This window comes from Trachurus trachurus (genome assembly GCF_905171665.1).
Source record: "Trachurus trachurus genome assembly, chromosome: 22".
In the NCBI taxonomy this organism is placed as follows: domain Eukaryota; kingdom Metazoa; phylum Chordata; class Actinopteri; order Carangiformes; family Carangidae; genus Trachurus; species Trachurus trachurus.
This window is the reverse complement of record NC_139907.1, coordinates 16373682-16389243: the sequence shown is the minus strand read 5'-3', so window position 1 is coordinate 16389243 and position 15562 is coordinate 16373682. Positions and strand designations below refer to the sequence as shown.

General features: G+C 47.1%; 1 protein-coding gene across 3 annotated transcripts in view; it reads left to right on the top strand.

Annotated features, from left to right (window-relative positions):
* The window catches only part of mnat1 (MNAT1 component of CDK activating kinase), a 33248-nt gene that overhangs the window by 14733 nt on the left and 2953 nt on the right, over nucleotides 1-15562 (top strand). For 2 of the 3 annotated variants that reach the window (XM_083998349.1, XM_083998347.1), the window contains one exon: nucleotides 5987-6108. In XM_083998349.1, the coding sequence (XP_083854475.1) occupies nucleotides 5987-6108 (122 nt within the window). Of the gene's footprint in view, nucleotides 1-5986; nucleotides 6109-8276; nucleotides 8748-15562 lie in introns of those variants that run through there. The other variant, XM_083998348.1, reaches the window with a different exon arrangement.

Here is a 15562-nt window from a genome sequence, read left to right as displayed (position 1 = left end):
CCAAATCTGTGGAACGTGAGGATGCCAATTCTTCTTCAGCTTCCCAGTGGCTCTGGTCTTTATTTAAAGAGTGATCTAATGATGCATCTAGTTGTGTCATGTTGTTTACTGGGGACATCTCAGCCATGCTGGCACTGCGCTTTAGCCTGTGTGATTTTCCAGCAGTCAGTGAAGGGGACTTTAACTGATTGCGATTATTGTGGTTGTGTGTTAACATGCAGTCAAATGGATGCTTGAGGAAGTTTGCCGATCCTGAGGGAAAGTAGTCTCGGTCCAGGTGTGATGGGAGGTGGGATGGGCCTGGTCTTGCCTCAGGAATGGTCTGAAATCACTCACTAATCCTTCACTTTGTAGGCACTCTATTGAACTAAAGACACATGCATACCCCTGTGCGGGTGCATGCACATACACAAATGTGCACTCCCCCTACTCAGTCTGAGTAAACATCCTTTGAAGAATAAAGTGTCTTTTTGAAATGGATGTCCGCTGATATCAAAAGAGTCTGTCTATGTGGGAGGGAGTTGACTATTCGCTGTTTAAACAGGTTGCTTGTTGTTGTCTGACACATAAGACCCGCTCCGCTGCTAAGCATGATAACAAGAGTCATCCTGCTTGGCACCTGCTCTGAAGAAAACACAGACATGAGTTGAGGGTTATTGAAATTTGAAATACTCATCTCAGGATTCATTTTTCCATTTTTGCTTTTGATTGTATTTTAGCCGATTGACATTGTTTGTGCCTGTAAAGTGATGATAAAGTGACTGTGTTTTCCAGTCTGCAAGTGCATGTGTGACGTTAGGGATTGTCCTCAGCTGCTATAGTGTCCCATTCCTGAAAGCAGTTGACCGATGGGGAATCTCTCCACCTTGGGACAGCTTTCAGCGCCATCTTAAATGAAAGGTCCCAGGTTCCAGCACTGCCGGGGCCCAATCCACTCCTCACAGGCGGCAGAGCAGCTGACATACCTGACGAAGCCGGAATGGGCACCTAATGAAAGCAGGAGGCGCGCACACACAAACACACACACACACACACACACACACACACACACACACACACACACACACACACACACACACACACACACATGCACATAAACAAAGTGCAACTCACACACACAATCAGCCAAATGTGGGTGGAAAGTTTATCCCTAAACATAGATGTGTAGCTGACTGAAATAACCGTGGGTACTCTCTGGCTTTAGTCCATTCTACACTTAGGCCGTGGAATTTGACTACCATAGGAAACACACGCACAAATACACACACACACACACACACACACACACACACACACACAGACACACACATATGCTCATGCTGTGAGCTTGTTTGCTCAGTTCTGTTTTACTTGGTGAAGTTGTCCTCTACAGTGACCTCTGCTCGGTAGACATACTCGTCAGCGCCGGCCAACCTCTGCTTTACTTTACTGGCAGACTGGCCAAACCTGTTTTGCCTGGGAGACTGTCGCTACATACTCCCTGCAACTCCCACTCAACTGGCTTATGATTTCCCTGGTATTCTCATTTCTCTCATTCACACTTGTAAAACAAATTGTAACGAACACAGTCGTTGTCGTTTATACTGTTGACACACAGATCTGTATTGATGAAGTTTGACATATGTTGCATTCACAAACCGAAGAGGGCTAGTTTTATGAGAGAGAGTGCGTAACCCTTTCCCTTTGGCCTTTTGCTTTTTATTGGATTGTTGGCATGCAGGTTGATAGCTGCAGGAGCTCATGGAGAGAGGGGGCGGGGGGGTCGGCTCTGGCGGTAAAGAGACCCTGATTGGCACCAGCACATGTGGGCATTCACACCTCTGCCCCTGCCCCAGGCTTGGCCCTGTTTAGGTTGGCCTCAGCAACCCCTTGCCCATGGGCAAGCCGGCCGAGCCCGGCCCAGCGGAAAAAGGAGTTGTCAGCTTTAGGGGCTTTGCGCGGGGGCAGCTGCCACTAGTCAGGCAGTTATATTTAAACTTGTAAGGCGAGGGGAGGAACTATGTGGACAGCAGCTTTTACACTTGCTACTTGCTGCTCAGTGGGCCAGTGGGCAGCCCAAAGCTCTTTATCCAGACAGAAGCACTGGCAGTGCCAGGGCACAAGGTGGAAGTGAGAACTGAGGATGGGATGGCCCCTAACTAGGCTTATTAATCTTATCCCCTATACAATCCTGACCACTGTTTCCCTTTCCATTGTTCTCATTATCACTTTGTACATTAGTGAAAGGGGCCTCGTCGCCTCTAGAGCTCTGCTGAGATAACAGAAGCTCCCCAAACCCTTGCAAACCAACCAAATACAAGTACGTGTGTCTCTGTGGATGTGGTGGAGAGGTGCTGATGGAGAGTCGAGTCTCCAAGCGACCTTGATGTGTCCTGCTGAGCTGCAAAGTCAGGGGAGAGATGGACGGCCTGGAGAGTGCTGATGGTTGTGCTGTGAAGTGAAGGTGTGTATGTGTACGTGCATGTGTGTGTCACATGGTTTTGGTGGCAGCTTTAGTGTTGACCCACCATTCGAGCTGACCAGTCATCTTTTGATCAAGATTGGTAATACACCCATCCCTTGTTTGTAATGCAGGCTTTCACACAGTCGGTGCTGTGCCTTAGGGGCAGACCTCTCAGTCCTTAGAAGCTTAGAAGTAATGTGACTTTTATGAGCGCCCTGTCCCATAAAAGTCACATGAGCGTCAGCCGCATCACTCTGTCAGACGGACTAACCCTGTTGCTTTCCCAGATGGTACTGTTAACACGGGCAGCAGAGTTAAGAAAGAGTAATGTGACAGCATATCACGAGCCGAATTCAACCCCCCAAGAGGCGGGGAATGCTTAACAGTTTTCCAAGCCAGCACACCTGTCCCCTCCGACAGCACTAGGATCGGCACGAGTGGTTGACCTTTTAAAATGGTCCCACTACGAGAAGATGAAGCTGGTGTTAGTCGATTAAGTCGAACTCTATCTAGATCTGAGGTAGATGGAGGAGGATCGGCCGAGCAGGAGGAGGAATACTCCCTCTGGCCCAACGGTGATTTCCTCAAATCATCCTCCCCTGCGGTTTTATTAAGATTGATGGTCCCCAGAGTTTCATTTTAGTGTCACATGGGTAATATAAGAGTCTTAAATACCAGTTATACACAAACTTAAAAGCATCATGAGGGCCCACATAATTTTGCATAGGTAGTAAGATGGGCCTCCGTGATGTTGAAAGCAGATGTTTGTGTTGGCTCTGTCAGTGGTGTAGTTCCAGCGGCCCCCCAGTCCCTCAGCATTTCTGCCACAACACTCTTCCCCTTCTGTTGCTTTCTTTCACCGGAGCATTTGGAAAACAACATTCATATGCCGTAATTCACACAAGCTTTTAATAGGATGTGATGAGTTCATGATTGAAAGTTTCAGCAGTGTTAATGGTGGAGGACAGAGCAGGTCTGCTGACAGGACAGTGAGACGGCTCCTCTTGTATCAAAGCTGGTTAGATGTTCTACAAACCTTTTAATTCACACCTTTTTTTTTGTAAACATTTTCAGAAGAGCAAAACCTGTTCCTGTGTGTGCATGTCTTGTGTCGTGTTTGTTTGTGCTGATGTGTGTCTGCCAGTTTTCAAGGTGCCCTTGCAGAGGAATGCAACTGAAATTTCTCTAGTCTGACAGTTGGCTCCGTTCTGCGTGTCACTTAAAAATCTGATTTACTGCCCCTTAGCTATCTGCAACTCTCAATTTGCCACTCTCTCTCTCTTAGCCTCTCATGTTGTAGACTTTCCCTGTGTTTCCCCACCCCTTCGTCCCCTCGTCTCTTTGATTGTTCAGTAGGGGAGTTGCACAGTGCTGAAAGTCTGAAAGAAGATGGATGGAGAGACTGAAGGAGTGTGAAAGAGAGGGAGAGTGACTGGCTATGGATTGGTTGGTCTGGGTTTCATTAGCCTGTGGTGGGGCTCCACTGTGTTGGATGAATGGATGGGACAGGATACGTAGGGGATCACTGGCACCTTTGGGTTAAAGGTGAAAACACAGTATTTTCTGTGTTTCTGGGAAACGGTGTTTAAAGCAAGGCATTCAGATAGTGGATAAGATATAAGATACCATCAGTTCTCGTGTTTACTATTCATTTGGTTTTCCACTTACTGTTTTCTATACAATAAATAATCAAACATGACTAACTCCACATATTGCAGTTTCATAAGTGCAAAGCAGAAGAGACATTTTCAGTTTTCAGTCGACAGTCAACATTTCTTTAATGGAAAAACCCACTGCCTCGCTCTTAATACACTGCCCCCCCCCCCCCCCCCCCCCCCCTCCACCTGCATGTGTAAACCATGGCTAAATGCAACAGGTTTGGGCTCGTTCTGTTAAGGTAGCTGAAAGTGTGGGAAATCACAGTGTGGTTTTGAATAGCAAAAATGTATATATATTATGTTAAAGTCAATTTTCAGACAAAACAAACTGAAAATTCTTAATAAAAAACTCAGGGAGTAACATTGTTTTTGATCTAATAAATTTAATTAAATGCCTGACAAAGTACTTCACTACATTGTTGATAAAACTGTATAAAAACCAGTCCTGACCACTAATCAACAACATCGTAAATGCAAAAGACACATTTAAGAGAAGTGCAGGAGAAACGTTAAAAAATTCACAAAGTAAATGCTACAATGTATCACTCCATATTGATGAAATACATTTTATAACAGTGTTTGTTTTATACACTCCTGGCCTGTTTGGACAATTACTACTATGTTGTGTGTTTGGTTAAGAAACTCTGCTCCAGTGCATCTCAGTGTGCATCACTTAGTGCCATTTTAAGCTCAGCTTTGGTCGCTTTATTTCCCTGTGTGTGAGCTTGCAGAGGCCAAAGCATGTGTGAGGGCGGGCTGTCAGAGGCCACGGGGCACATGTTACTCGTTTAGTTTGGTTTTCATCAGCTCCACTCTGTGTTCTGTTGTTTATACTCCCCCTCTACTTCTTTCTTTGCTTTATCTCTTATCTTTTTATCTTTCCTTTGTCCCTGAGTTCCCCTGCTACTCTCTAAAATAGTTTGTGTTTGTTTAGACATCTTCTTTTTAATTCCTGGTTTGATGGCTCTGGCTTGTCTTCTAAGCCTCATTTCTTTAATGCTGGAGAAAACATTGTGGTCTAAGGCTGTGTGGAAATTCCCCTTTTGACGGCAGAGCCCTAAATCGAGCAATTCTTCAGTGTCCTTAAGAAGTATCGTATTTCTCACACGATCACCATGGTCAAGAGCATTAGGAACTGGAGTAGCCTGACTGAAATCTCAACTTTAAGTAATTGTGGGTCTAAGGGTTTTTATTAAACAGACTACGGTTTTCCGTGTTTGACACTGTGGGTCTTATGACTCAACATTTCTAAGCTGAAAACTGACATTCAGACTCAATCAGGTGGGATGGACAGGATTTAGGTGATTACACAGAGAGACAAGGAAATGGTAAACGATCACAGCTACAAACATAGCACTCCCTACTCACATACAGTTCACTTAATTTAAGTTTGATCAAGCTGTTTACCTTCTCTTCCACAGCCATATATTCTTAGTTGATTTGTCTATTGATGGTTTCATAGACAGTCGATAGCTATAACACACTTTCTTTCTGTTATCAGGAAAAACATTTCCTCTTCAACGTGACCAGTTCTTCTCTGTAATGTTTTTTTCATTTTCATTTCCTCCTCTTCAGATATCTGTCAGGATTAGTGGTTGAGTTGCCAACTGTATGTTGACCGAGTGACCTTAGTCATCGTACCAGCAAGGTTTCTCTACCAAACCAGCGGTGCCTGGAGACAAAACTTGCGTTTCCAAACCAGTCTATCAAGAACTGGTGGCTGTTCATGCTGCAGTTTGATTGACATTAAGCCTTTTTTTCCGTTTGTGTCGCCCTGATTGTGCCACAGCTATAGTTTCCATTGTTGAGCCAAACACTACCCGGAGACAATGAGGATAATTGTCCAGTATTGAATGCTGTCCCTCTGTTGTGTGTTTTCCTTCAGCGTCAGACGGTGTCCCTCCTGCCTGTGACCAAGATAGAGGAAGTCCTGTATCACTACCAGCCTCTCCACATTGAAACATACGGACCACCGGTGCCTGAACTGGAGCAGCTGGGCAGACTCGGGTACGGGCTCAGTTTACACACAATCATGTCCACAGTTATGTCCACATACCTGGTTCATACCTATACATGCTATGTTGCAATTTAGCATTGGCGTTAACACGGATGCCAGGTTGACTCATCGTATGTTGATCTTTTATTTCTTTGGAAGTCACCTGGAAAGAATTATGTAACTTGGTGCCAAGGAAGATACAGGAAAACAGAAACTTGGTTCTGAGACAGTTGAGATAAGTCTGTCACACTCTGTCAGATTCAGAAATAGCTGTTCATTGTGAATTAATCTCCATTTAAACCCGTATAATATCAAAAGTTCTGCTTACTGGTAGTTAACTCACTTCACATGCTTTAAGTCAGTGGTTCTCAAAGTGGGGTCCGGGGACCCACAGGGACCTTTGAGAAGGTTCAAGGGGGTCCCCAACTTTTTCTTGAAATTTTACCACTTTTTTCAAGAAATATTAAATTTTTTCCCCAGAATTTTTCAAAAATTTTCTATTTTGAACATATACATTGACTAAAAATGTGACTTAATTCAGTCTCAGAACAAATATTTGTGTATTTCTGGTGTTTGTTTCAAAATGTTGTCAAGGAGTTCTTTCTCTGCCTTTTCTGAGACAAATATGAGTAATGTTTTGGTAATTAAATTTAAATCATAGAGTTTTTCCAATTGTCCACATTGCTACAATTTGTTGTACCAGTCTTGGAGTCGGGTTAGAGAGCTGCGAGGAAGTCGGTGTGCTTGGGAAGCCTGGCTCGTCTCACTTGACTCTTCTCTGATTAACTGGGAGAGTGAGAACAAATGGGGGGGAGGAGGGCTGGGAGAAGAGAGGGGGGGGGGGAAGGAGAGAGAGAGAGAGTAACAACCATCGCCCTTCCACAAGCAGCCACAGTGCCTCTGCAGGAGCGTCCATTAACACACACAGGAAGTGCTTTCCCCGACGGCCCCTTTGGGCCAATCAATCCACGACGCCATTGGTCCAGTCCTCACTGAATGTAAGCTATCCATCAGACAGCCCAGCGCCCAGCCGTCTGCAGTGCAACTGGCTGGCACTAAAGCCTGCCCACACACTGAGAGCGGCCGGCTTTTTATTGGGTGACAGGAGCAAAACAGGGTCATATTCTTTTTAGGTGAGCTCATTGACTTTCAGCGCTGCTCACCCTGACAATAACCTTCATTTGGCTGAGATGTGCGGATTTGAAGATAATGTCAGCATGTTTAGGATAAGGATTTTCTAGTTTATTCTTCTTTATTTTCAGATAAAAGGTGCTATTGACTTTTGTCGTACAATCACATTTACCTAATTACCTGGAAAAGTAGCTACTTAAGGTGAAACATTTTCCTCAAAGGATTGCAGGAGAGTTTAAGCAGAATAACTGGCATTTATTTACATTATGTATTCAGTGAAGTGCTGAGGTCCGACTTCTTTTGGCCAGGCTGATCAATATGCAGATGAAACACATCTCACAAATTTTGCCGCATGCTGGAGCTCAGAGGACAGAGGAAGAGGAGTGTGTGGGGGGGGTGGTGTCAGCAGTTCAGGGGTCCAGGAGGACCGATGCTGGAGAGGAAGGGCTCTGCCACGGAGATAAATGAGGTTCAGTTCAGGAACACAGGTCCCACCGGTGCAGGCCGCAGGCAGCGACATGGACGAGCCAGTTCTGACAAACCACAACTCCCAAGATGCAATGGGCTGTTAGGTAAAAAACAAGGAATAGTGCTGACATTTATGTGCAGTTGGCAGTTTGTGATTCAGCGAAGTTTGAGGTTTTGTGCATGCAAGCTCTTATATACAGTGCGTAGACAATCGGGCTTCCATATATACACACATAGGCACAGACGGTGTCTCTTAAAGCCGCCATACATTTAGTGTCACACAAACTCGCACTCACCCTGGTTATTGCAGTCTCAGCATTTTTGCCGCAATGGAACTTGTGTGATGTGGTAAATATTCACAAGTGTGTGTGCAGAGGAGCGAGAACGCAGACGGCATTGTGAGGGTGAAAAGTGAGTCCCCTGAGTCGAGCGTGAGACTACAGCTCCAGTCCTATGACCTGTGAAGGGAATATGCTTCAACGTGTGAAGAGATACGGATGTGCCTGAGTGTGGATGAGGTGAAAGGGCCTGTGAGGGGGCAGGTACTTATTTTAAAACATGGCTGTTTGTCTTGGTCAAGGCCCTCGGTGACAGCAGCACCACTGGTGATTTGTCTTGGACACAGCCATCAAGAGAGACTGGAGAGTTGAGCTCCTACACCCTGTCCCTGGTGGCCCTGGGGCCTCCGGGTTTCGTCTGTTGCACGGGACGTCCAGTCAACACAGGACTCGCTGGAGCCGTGCTTTTTATTTCAACTCACTCTTTTCTTCTACGCCGCTCTCTGTCTCACTGTCTCTGTGTTTTTCGCCTTGTCCCTTTGCCCCCCAAAAAACCGCAGGAGTGCTGCACGGCTGCCAGGAAAAAGAAGGGCCACGCCTCTTTCACTGTCTCTCTCCCTCTCTCTTTCTCTCCCTCTGTCAGCTGTACCTGAATAAATATGGGCTGAGCTGAGCTCTTATATTAAAGACAGCTGCCTCAATACTGGGGCAGAGTAAAGGCTGCATGTCCAGGCATCAGGGGCCTCCAAAAGTGCCCATTCAGCCCACCCCACCCCCCCTCTGCACTCACACATACATAACCAAATCCTCCCCTCCTGATGTGCACAGGTACGTATGAGTTGCCACAGAGGATGAGACCCTGACTGCGCAAGGTTTCTGTAATGGCCGTATAACACTGTCCATCTCATTGACTGGCACATACCCAGAACCGTGCGTGAGCCCTAAGAATTACGAGCAGACGGTGAATGTAACGCTGCAGCCCTTACACCGAATGTCCTGCCATGGCTCTTTGCTTTTATGTTGAACAGTAAAAGCCTTTAATAAACAAAATCAAAGTAGAAATAAACACTGCTTTGGAGACACAAACAGAAACATATGATGTTTATGTTGACATGGCTGCGATATGAATCCCAACACACAGCAGCCAGAGACTGGAGCGGTAGCTGTGTTAACTCCCACCTCCTCTCGCCAGCCCTGCGCTTGCTGATGGACATAACCTGAATGGAAGCACTTCCATGCATCAAACTACACTGGACTAATGAAGTCATGCCTGCGTTACAGTTAAAATAATTTGTTTTATGTACATGAGCTCTTGCAGATGTATCCTGATGACTTGAAAGAAATATTTATGCTCTATTTTTGTTTTCGCATGTGTAGATGAGCATCTGGGTCTGAGTTTGTTCTCTACAAGAATACTTTCTAAGCTTTGACTGCGTAGGCGATGAAAGACAGACTGGGATCTTGGACAAGGACAAATCATATGGGGGGAAAAATGGGGGGAAAGAGAAATTGGCTGCGGAGCGTTGAAAAATTCAACTCAAACCTCAAGTGCTGACAATGAAAGCCAGCCAGAATAGTTGTTTGTGTTGGCACAGGTCGCCCTGAAATTAGCCCATCTCTCTCTGACAGACGTTGCTCAATGTGCTTCGCCAAATGCCAGTGTGTATAATATTTTGAAATTTTGCCTCCTCCCCCACTTCGCGTTGCTTTCTATAATTGGCGGAAAAAGTGAGGTTTTCTGTTGGGAGTGCTTGTCACGCATCCATCTCTTGTCGGTGGGGTGAAGGGGAGCAGCTGAATGAGCAGAGTGTTTAGTCTGGAGCTCCTCTCTTGGGGATGCACTTCTCTGTTCAAGGAAGGAGTCCTCCGAGGGCTTGGTCTCACCAAACCAGACTAGCTGAAGGGTTAAATAGTGATAAGTAGTTAGTTTGCTGTGACCTTACTTCTTGAACACGGAGAGGACAACCAGCCGTGTTATTCCCCTGGAAACTGCTCCCACGTCTTCATTTAAATGATGCAATATTTTCATGGACATAGTAAAAACACATGGACTCACTGAAGTAATACATAAATCAGTGGTGCTGCCCACACACAAGGAGTAGCAATGTTTAACGTGTACTTAAAGGATGCCTGCTCACTGTTCTGGTTAGAAGCCAGAGGTTAATGGGTCTCTGAGTGATGCTCTCCTCCTGTCTGTGTTCTTTAGCTTTCCAAGCATCCCCTGGCGTCTGCGTGTTTATGTGAATGGTGTGTGTCTATCTGTTAGTTTGTTTGTTTGTTTGTCTGTTTGTCTGTGTGTTGGCTTATACTGCATGTTAAGTGCTTTGGTGGGAGGGAGATATCCAGAACAGCCAGTGGTGCCATCGCAGCCCTCAGTTCCTGGCAGCTGGCTCTGCTGGCCTCTCCCTGCCGGGTTGGCCTGACTCCAGGTCTTAGCTCTCCATCTTTCCAGTTCTGGCCTAGCTGGCCAAGAGCACTACCAGTGACCCCGGATTTGGCTCTCGTACTTAGCAGGACCACTAAACATGGTCCATAGAGTACTCTTGAATCCATTTCTGCCATCACTAAATTAGAGTATATGAGGTTTAAATTGCATACAAATCATTCTTTCCTTCCCCCGCTCTCCCCTCTTACTCTGTGATGAAAGTGCAAGTCAGCCATGATATACTTCTTTTTTGTGCAGCGAACGGCCACTCACAAGGAATCTCTTGAAACGGCCATGAATAGCTTTACCATGTACCCCAGGTTCTCTGATCCCTGCAGGGCACATATCCATCTGATGGGTCTGACGGGGCTGCAAGAGCCTGGGGAGGAGGGGGTCAGAGGTCACCGACCGCGGGGGACCTGAGGTGCTGCACCAGGATGTCAGAGTGCTGAGACTGACGGGAGCAGAGTGATGGCACCTTAGAGAGACTGCTCTTGCATTTTGGGCCTCAAATAGTCACGCACTCATGCACTCTCTCACAGCTTTGATGCTTAAGTTATGAGCTGGAGACTGAGGCGCCGGCTAACATGACCTCAGATGAACTCCCTCAAGAGCAGTGGTCTTTGATCTACTTTACTACTATTAGATAATGTCTCAAGACACACATTTTATTTATTCGGCCAATTAAAAATATTCTGCAAAGTTGCCCAATTGTGCCATTTATGGGAACTGGTTTATTTGGCTCTTGCATAACAACAGGGCTTACCCTCAAATACTTTGGGGCTGCCACCATAACCAGGACCTAAAGCTGAACTTGGTCTCTCAGATATCAGATCCTCCATTCTTCCACGCTACACACTCATTGCACGCTGCAGTGTCTTGTGTTTCAAGAGCCAAAATAGCCAGTAACTATGGACTCCGGCGCAGGGCTTGTGTGATCGTTTAAGCGTCCCCATAGCTTAGATGTAAGAGCTGGACTGTAGCCTTGGGGCTCACAGATTTGAAATTTGCATAGCCAAAAGAGAGTGCAGTCAATATACAAGTGTGGAGGCTCAAGTGCAGCTATTTGACTTGCAAAATTGTCTGTGTCAACAGGATGCGTCATTTTCATTCACAGCATATAGCCAGCCACCGCCTTGCTCGGGTACTCAGCTTCTCGTACTGTAGGTGCTTTCTTTCCTCGTTACTAACTAGATCAGAAATAGAGTGGAGCGTGGCCACCGTCCTCCAGCCCCCACCCAGGCCATTATCCCGTCTGTCTCAGTAAACAGACCATTAACAGACAGAGCTGGTGGAGGCCAGATCACTATTGTTTTCCCTCCCATAGATCTGTGCAAATATTGATCTTCTCTTGAAGTATGAGTCAAAATAAGCACGCGCTGTAGTTGACTAGAAGCTTTTCACTTGCGGGTGAGTCATTTCTGACCCAAAGAGCGGGGCGGAAACAGGAGGAGCCTTGCAGAATGACAGAGCAGGAGGTACATTTGTCTTGTGTGTATTCTGGTCATCTGAAAGAGGTCTGCTTTTAGTGTTATTGTTTTCCTCTGGGCTGCGCGCCAGACAGACCAGCAGTCTCCTCCTGACATGAATCCCTGGCCAGGCCAAACCAGGCCAGTGAAGGAGACACCCGCGGGCAGGGAACTCCGAGGATAACAGCCTCTCTCGCCTCCAGGTTTATTTGTGTCACTGCCTAGAGGCGACAGGGTCAACACCCAGCGAAGGGTGAGGTGATGTCTCTCCTCTATTTTAACACACACTGATCTGTGTAGAGGTTTGCAATGCAGCCGCGCAACCGTCTAGAGTTGCATGCTTTGATTTTGCGCCCAATGGTGCTCACAACTATGCATTTAACACAAACGCCAACAGACTTGAGATTCTTTCCCTCCTCTTTTTTTTGCCTCCTGCTCTTCACCCTTGGGGCAAAGGGCCAGTCAATGTACAGGAGGATTAGGTGGCTCATTTTCCCCTCTTAAGGGCTAGAGAAAGAAAACAAACTCCCGTCATGCGGAGCTGTGTGGATCTGCCACACACGCACCTCATGGTAGGAGGTACTACGCAACGATGATGTATGAAGTAATGCCCTCCCCTGATGCACCTTTCCCTGCCTTTTTGTTTCCCTCCCCCCCGTCCTCCCTTATATGCTCTTTTTCCATCTTTCTACCTGATTGAAATCCTCATCGCGTCCCCCCGAGTCCTTGAGGCGCATCAGTAACTGATACCTGTGGAGGCGAATCCCCCCTGGGACGCTCTATTCTTCCTCTCTGTATCGGCGCTCTATTCTCAGGATGTTCGTCCAACTGTCAAGGCTCCTTTGCTGTGTGCTCTCGCATGGGTGTGCCTTGTGCTAGCAGCTATTCACTGGACAGCATATGTCCTCCCATTGTTTACGGCCCCATTTGGTTAACGATGACACTGATGTCATGTCATTATCCTCCCTCTCCTGTCCAGTTTGCCCCCCCTCCACCATCCCCTCCTCCTTCCTCTAAGCTCTCCGGGGGGGCAGAGTTATCAAGTGGCAGCTCAGGAGACGAAAGAAAGATGCTCTCTGTATCAAGTGGCTAGCGGTGCTGTGTGATGCCTCTCCAAGCCCCACGGCTGCTGCTGCTGCTGCTGCGGTGAGGTGTGTAGCCGGTCACAGAGCCAGTCAGCCAGCCTCTACTGCCCCCATTAGGTCAGACAGAGGAGGTGCAGGGCTGAGGCACAAGTGAGCTCTGGATGAGTAGTGACAGGTGACACTTGAATTCAGAGGCAAGAAGGACAATAGGTCTTTATTGTGTGCTGTTTTTCTGAAACACACCTAAAAAAAATAAAAAAACCTAAAAAAAATCCGAAGACTCAGTCATGGTCACCGATACTGACGAGCTGCCGCCTTGAAGACAACTTACAGCTCGTCAGTCACCCCACATGAGAATGTATTTCTATAAGCGTTAATGTCAAGTGTCACCCAAGGCTTCTGTTAACACTCTGAACATGTTCTCTCCTTTACTAAGTGTTAGCGATACCGACCTCCCCGTCCTCTGCTGTATGGGATGCAGAGAGGCAGACGCAGCCTGTCGGTGGTGATGATAAGGCGCATGCTAACAGATAAGGGGTCTGTAGGCTCGTGAGGATATGATGTAAGCACACCGAGACCCCCTCCCCTCATCTCCCCTCCACTCCACAGGACAACTCGAGATAATCTGGTGGACAGTGGGTAGGCTCAGGGCTGAGGATCTGTCTCACACGCCCGCACATCCCAGAGGAAGCTGCATTCATTGGAAAAGAGTGTGACCTCTGACCCGTGGTGAAGAAAGAGCGTTGTTGACAGATATAATATACCTGTGAGAGTCCTCTGTGTTTGGCTTGTCTGCGGGGGTCTTGTTTCTGGACCGCAGCCTGGACCAATTCACACATTCTCCACCGGTAAAAACTCTCCTCCATCAGTTCGTCGTCGTCGGTATCGATACAAACAGCTCTGGCCTTAGACAAACATGTTATTCGCGCACATGTGAATTGTGTAGACACAGACACACACACACACACATGGGGGCAAAAGCACACATCTCACATCCACACAATGTGCTCAGTGTGCTGTGTCTCTCACAGGGGTACATTTTCTCTCAGGGTAGAGTGTAAGGAAGGAGGGGCAGATGGGGCAGCAGTGCTGTGAGTGAAACCGGAGCCGCCTGAGGAATGCAGGGGGTGTTTTTGGAGGACTGGAGTTGAGTTTGGGAGGTGAACGGGAGGGAGTCGGGGAGGGGGTGGGGGGTGACTTAAGGGTAGGACGGGTGATTAGGGGGTGACAGCTGAGTGCTGACCCCTCTATAATGACAAATCATCTGGCAGGTGTGTGGCTCTAGCCCCCCCCTCCGCCCCTCTGTCCCCCATCATTCCCAGGCCAGGAATCCTCCACCGCTGCCGGAGCAGAGCGCTAAAGGAAGACTTCCGGACATTCACGCTGCCATCCAGCAAACTCATGACTGGCCTTTTACCCCTGGTGCAGATATAGCCTGCCTGTGCTTGTTAGCTGCCCTCCTTGTGCACTCGACAGTCCACACACACCAGTCTAAGCTCATTCGCGTTAATAAACATAGCTAATGAGGCTCCAGTCCTTGGAGGAATCTCAGGTAGCGTAAGATTTATTGATTTGTCTTTGTAGATGTCTTTTTTTCCCCCCTTTCCTCTGTGGATTCAACAAAAGTTTGTCTCCACAACTGTGTGAAAGTCAGTGTACCCTGTTTGGGTCATGAATAATGCTGATGACAAGCTGAATCCAAAAAGCCTCTGATCTTTGTGCTGTAAAAACAAACGCTGACCCAGGATCAGTGAGGCTGCTGTGAAAAGGGACAGGTGCCAAGCTGGGGCCTGGTCTCAATGCAGTGCTGAGAATCTGAAGGAAAAATGTAAGACACATTCATAATTTATGGATTCTTTCAGAAAATCCCATTCATTCAGATACTACCTCAAATTTTCTGTTCCATTGAAGGAGCCAGTTTAGCGTCTTTGAACTTTGCTGTTTGGTGAACAGGAATGTGAAGTGTTCATGTATGAGAGCAGCCAAACCATATTTAAGTAATTCCACAATGGGCGTTGTTTAAGACTGATTCAGATTTCTCCATTGTCTTGTGCGTCTGCACTGTGGTTTGGATGTTGATTAAGTGTCTGCTTGCTGAAACAGCCACTGTAGCATTACAGGCCTCTTTTCTTTTCCATCAAGCTGCTTGCATGAGCTTCCACAGCTCTTCATAATCCAATTCCAGCCAACACGTGGAGTCTAGACAGGAGGCCCAATGCAGCCAGCACCTCCATCTGATATCTACTGGATTCCCTCCTGAGTCCCGGCCTCACTGCAATTTCCCCGAAAGAGCCAAACGCCCTCCGCTCCACGGCAGCATCGCCGATCCAAACACAAAAAGAGGAGCCACACATTCTCAGCTGGAAATCACACGGAACCCGCCGGAACATTTCGCCACTTATCTTTTCACTTTGAATTAGAGACGCGGCTCTGCAGCGTTTTCCAGGCAGCGGGAGAGGGGAATACTTTCAGGGTCCCGTTTGGAAAAATCTCTGATCGTTTATTAGCATTAGCAGGAGACATTGCCCAGGTACTCAACAGTTCCAGACAGACGCATGTGGAAAAATGCTGTTGAACAGTTTGGATCCAACTGCTGATTTTTTTTTCAT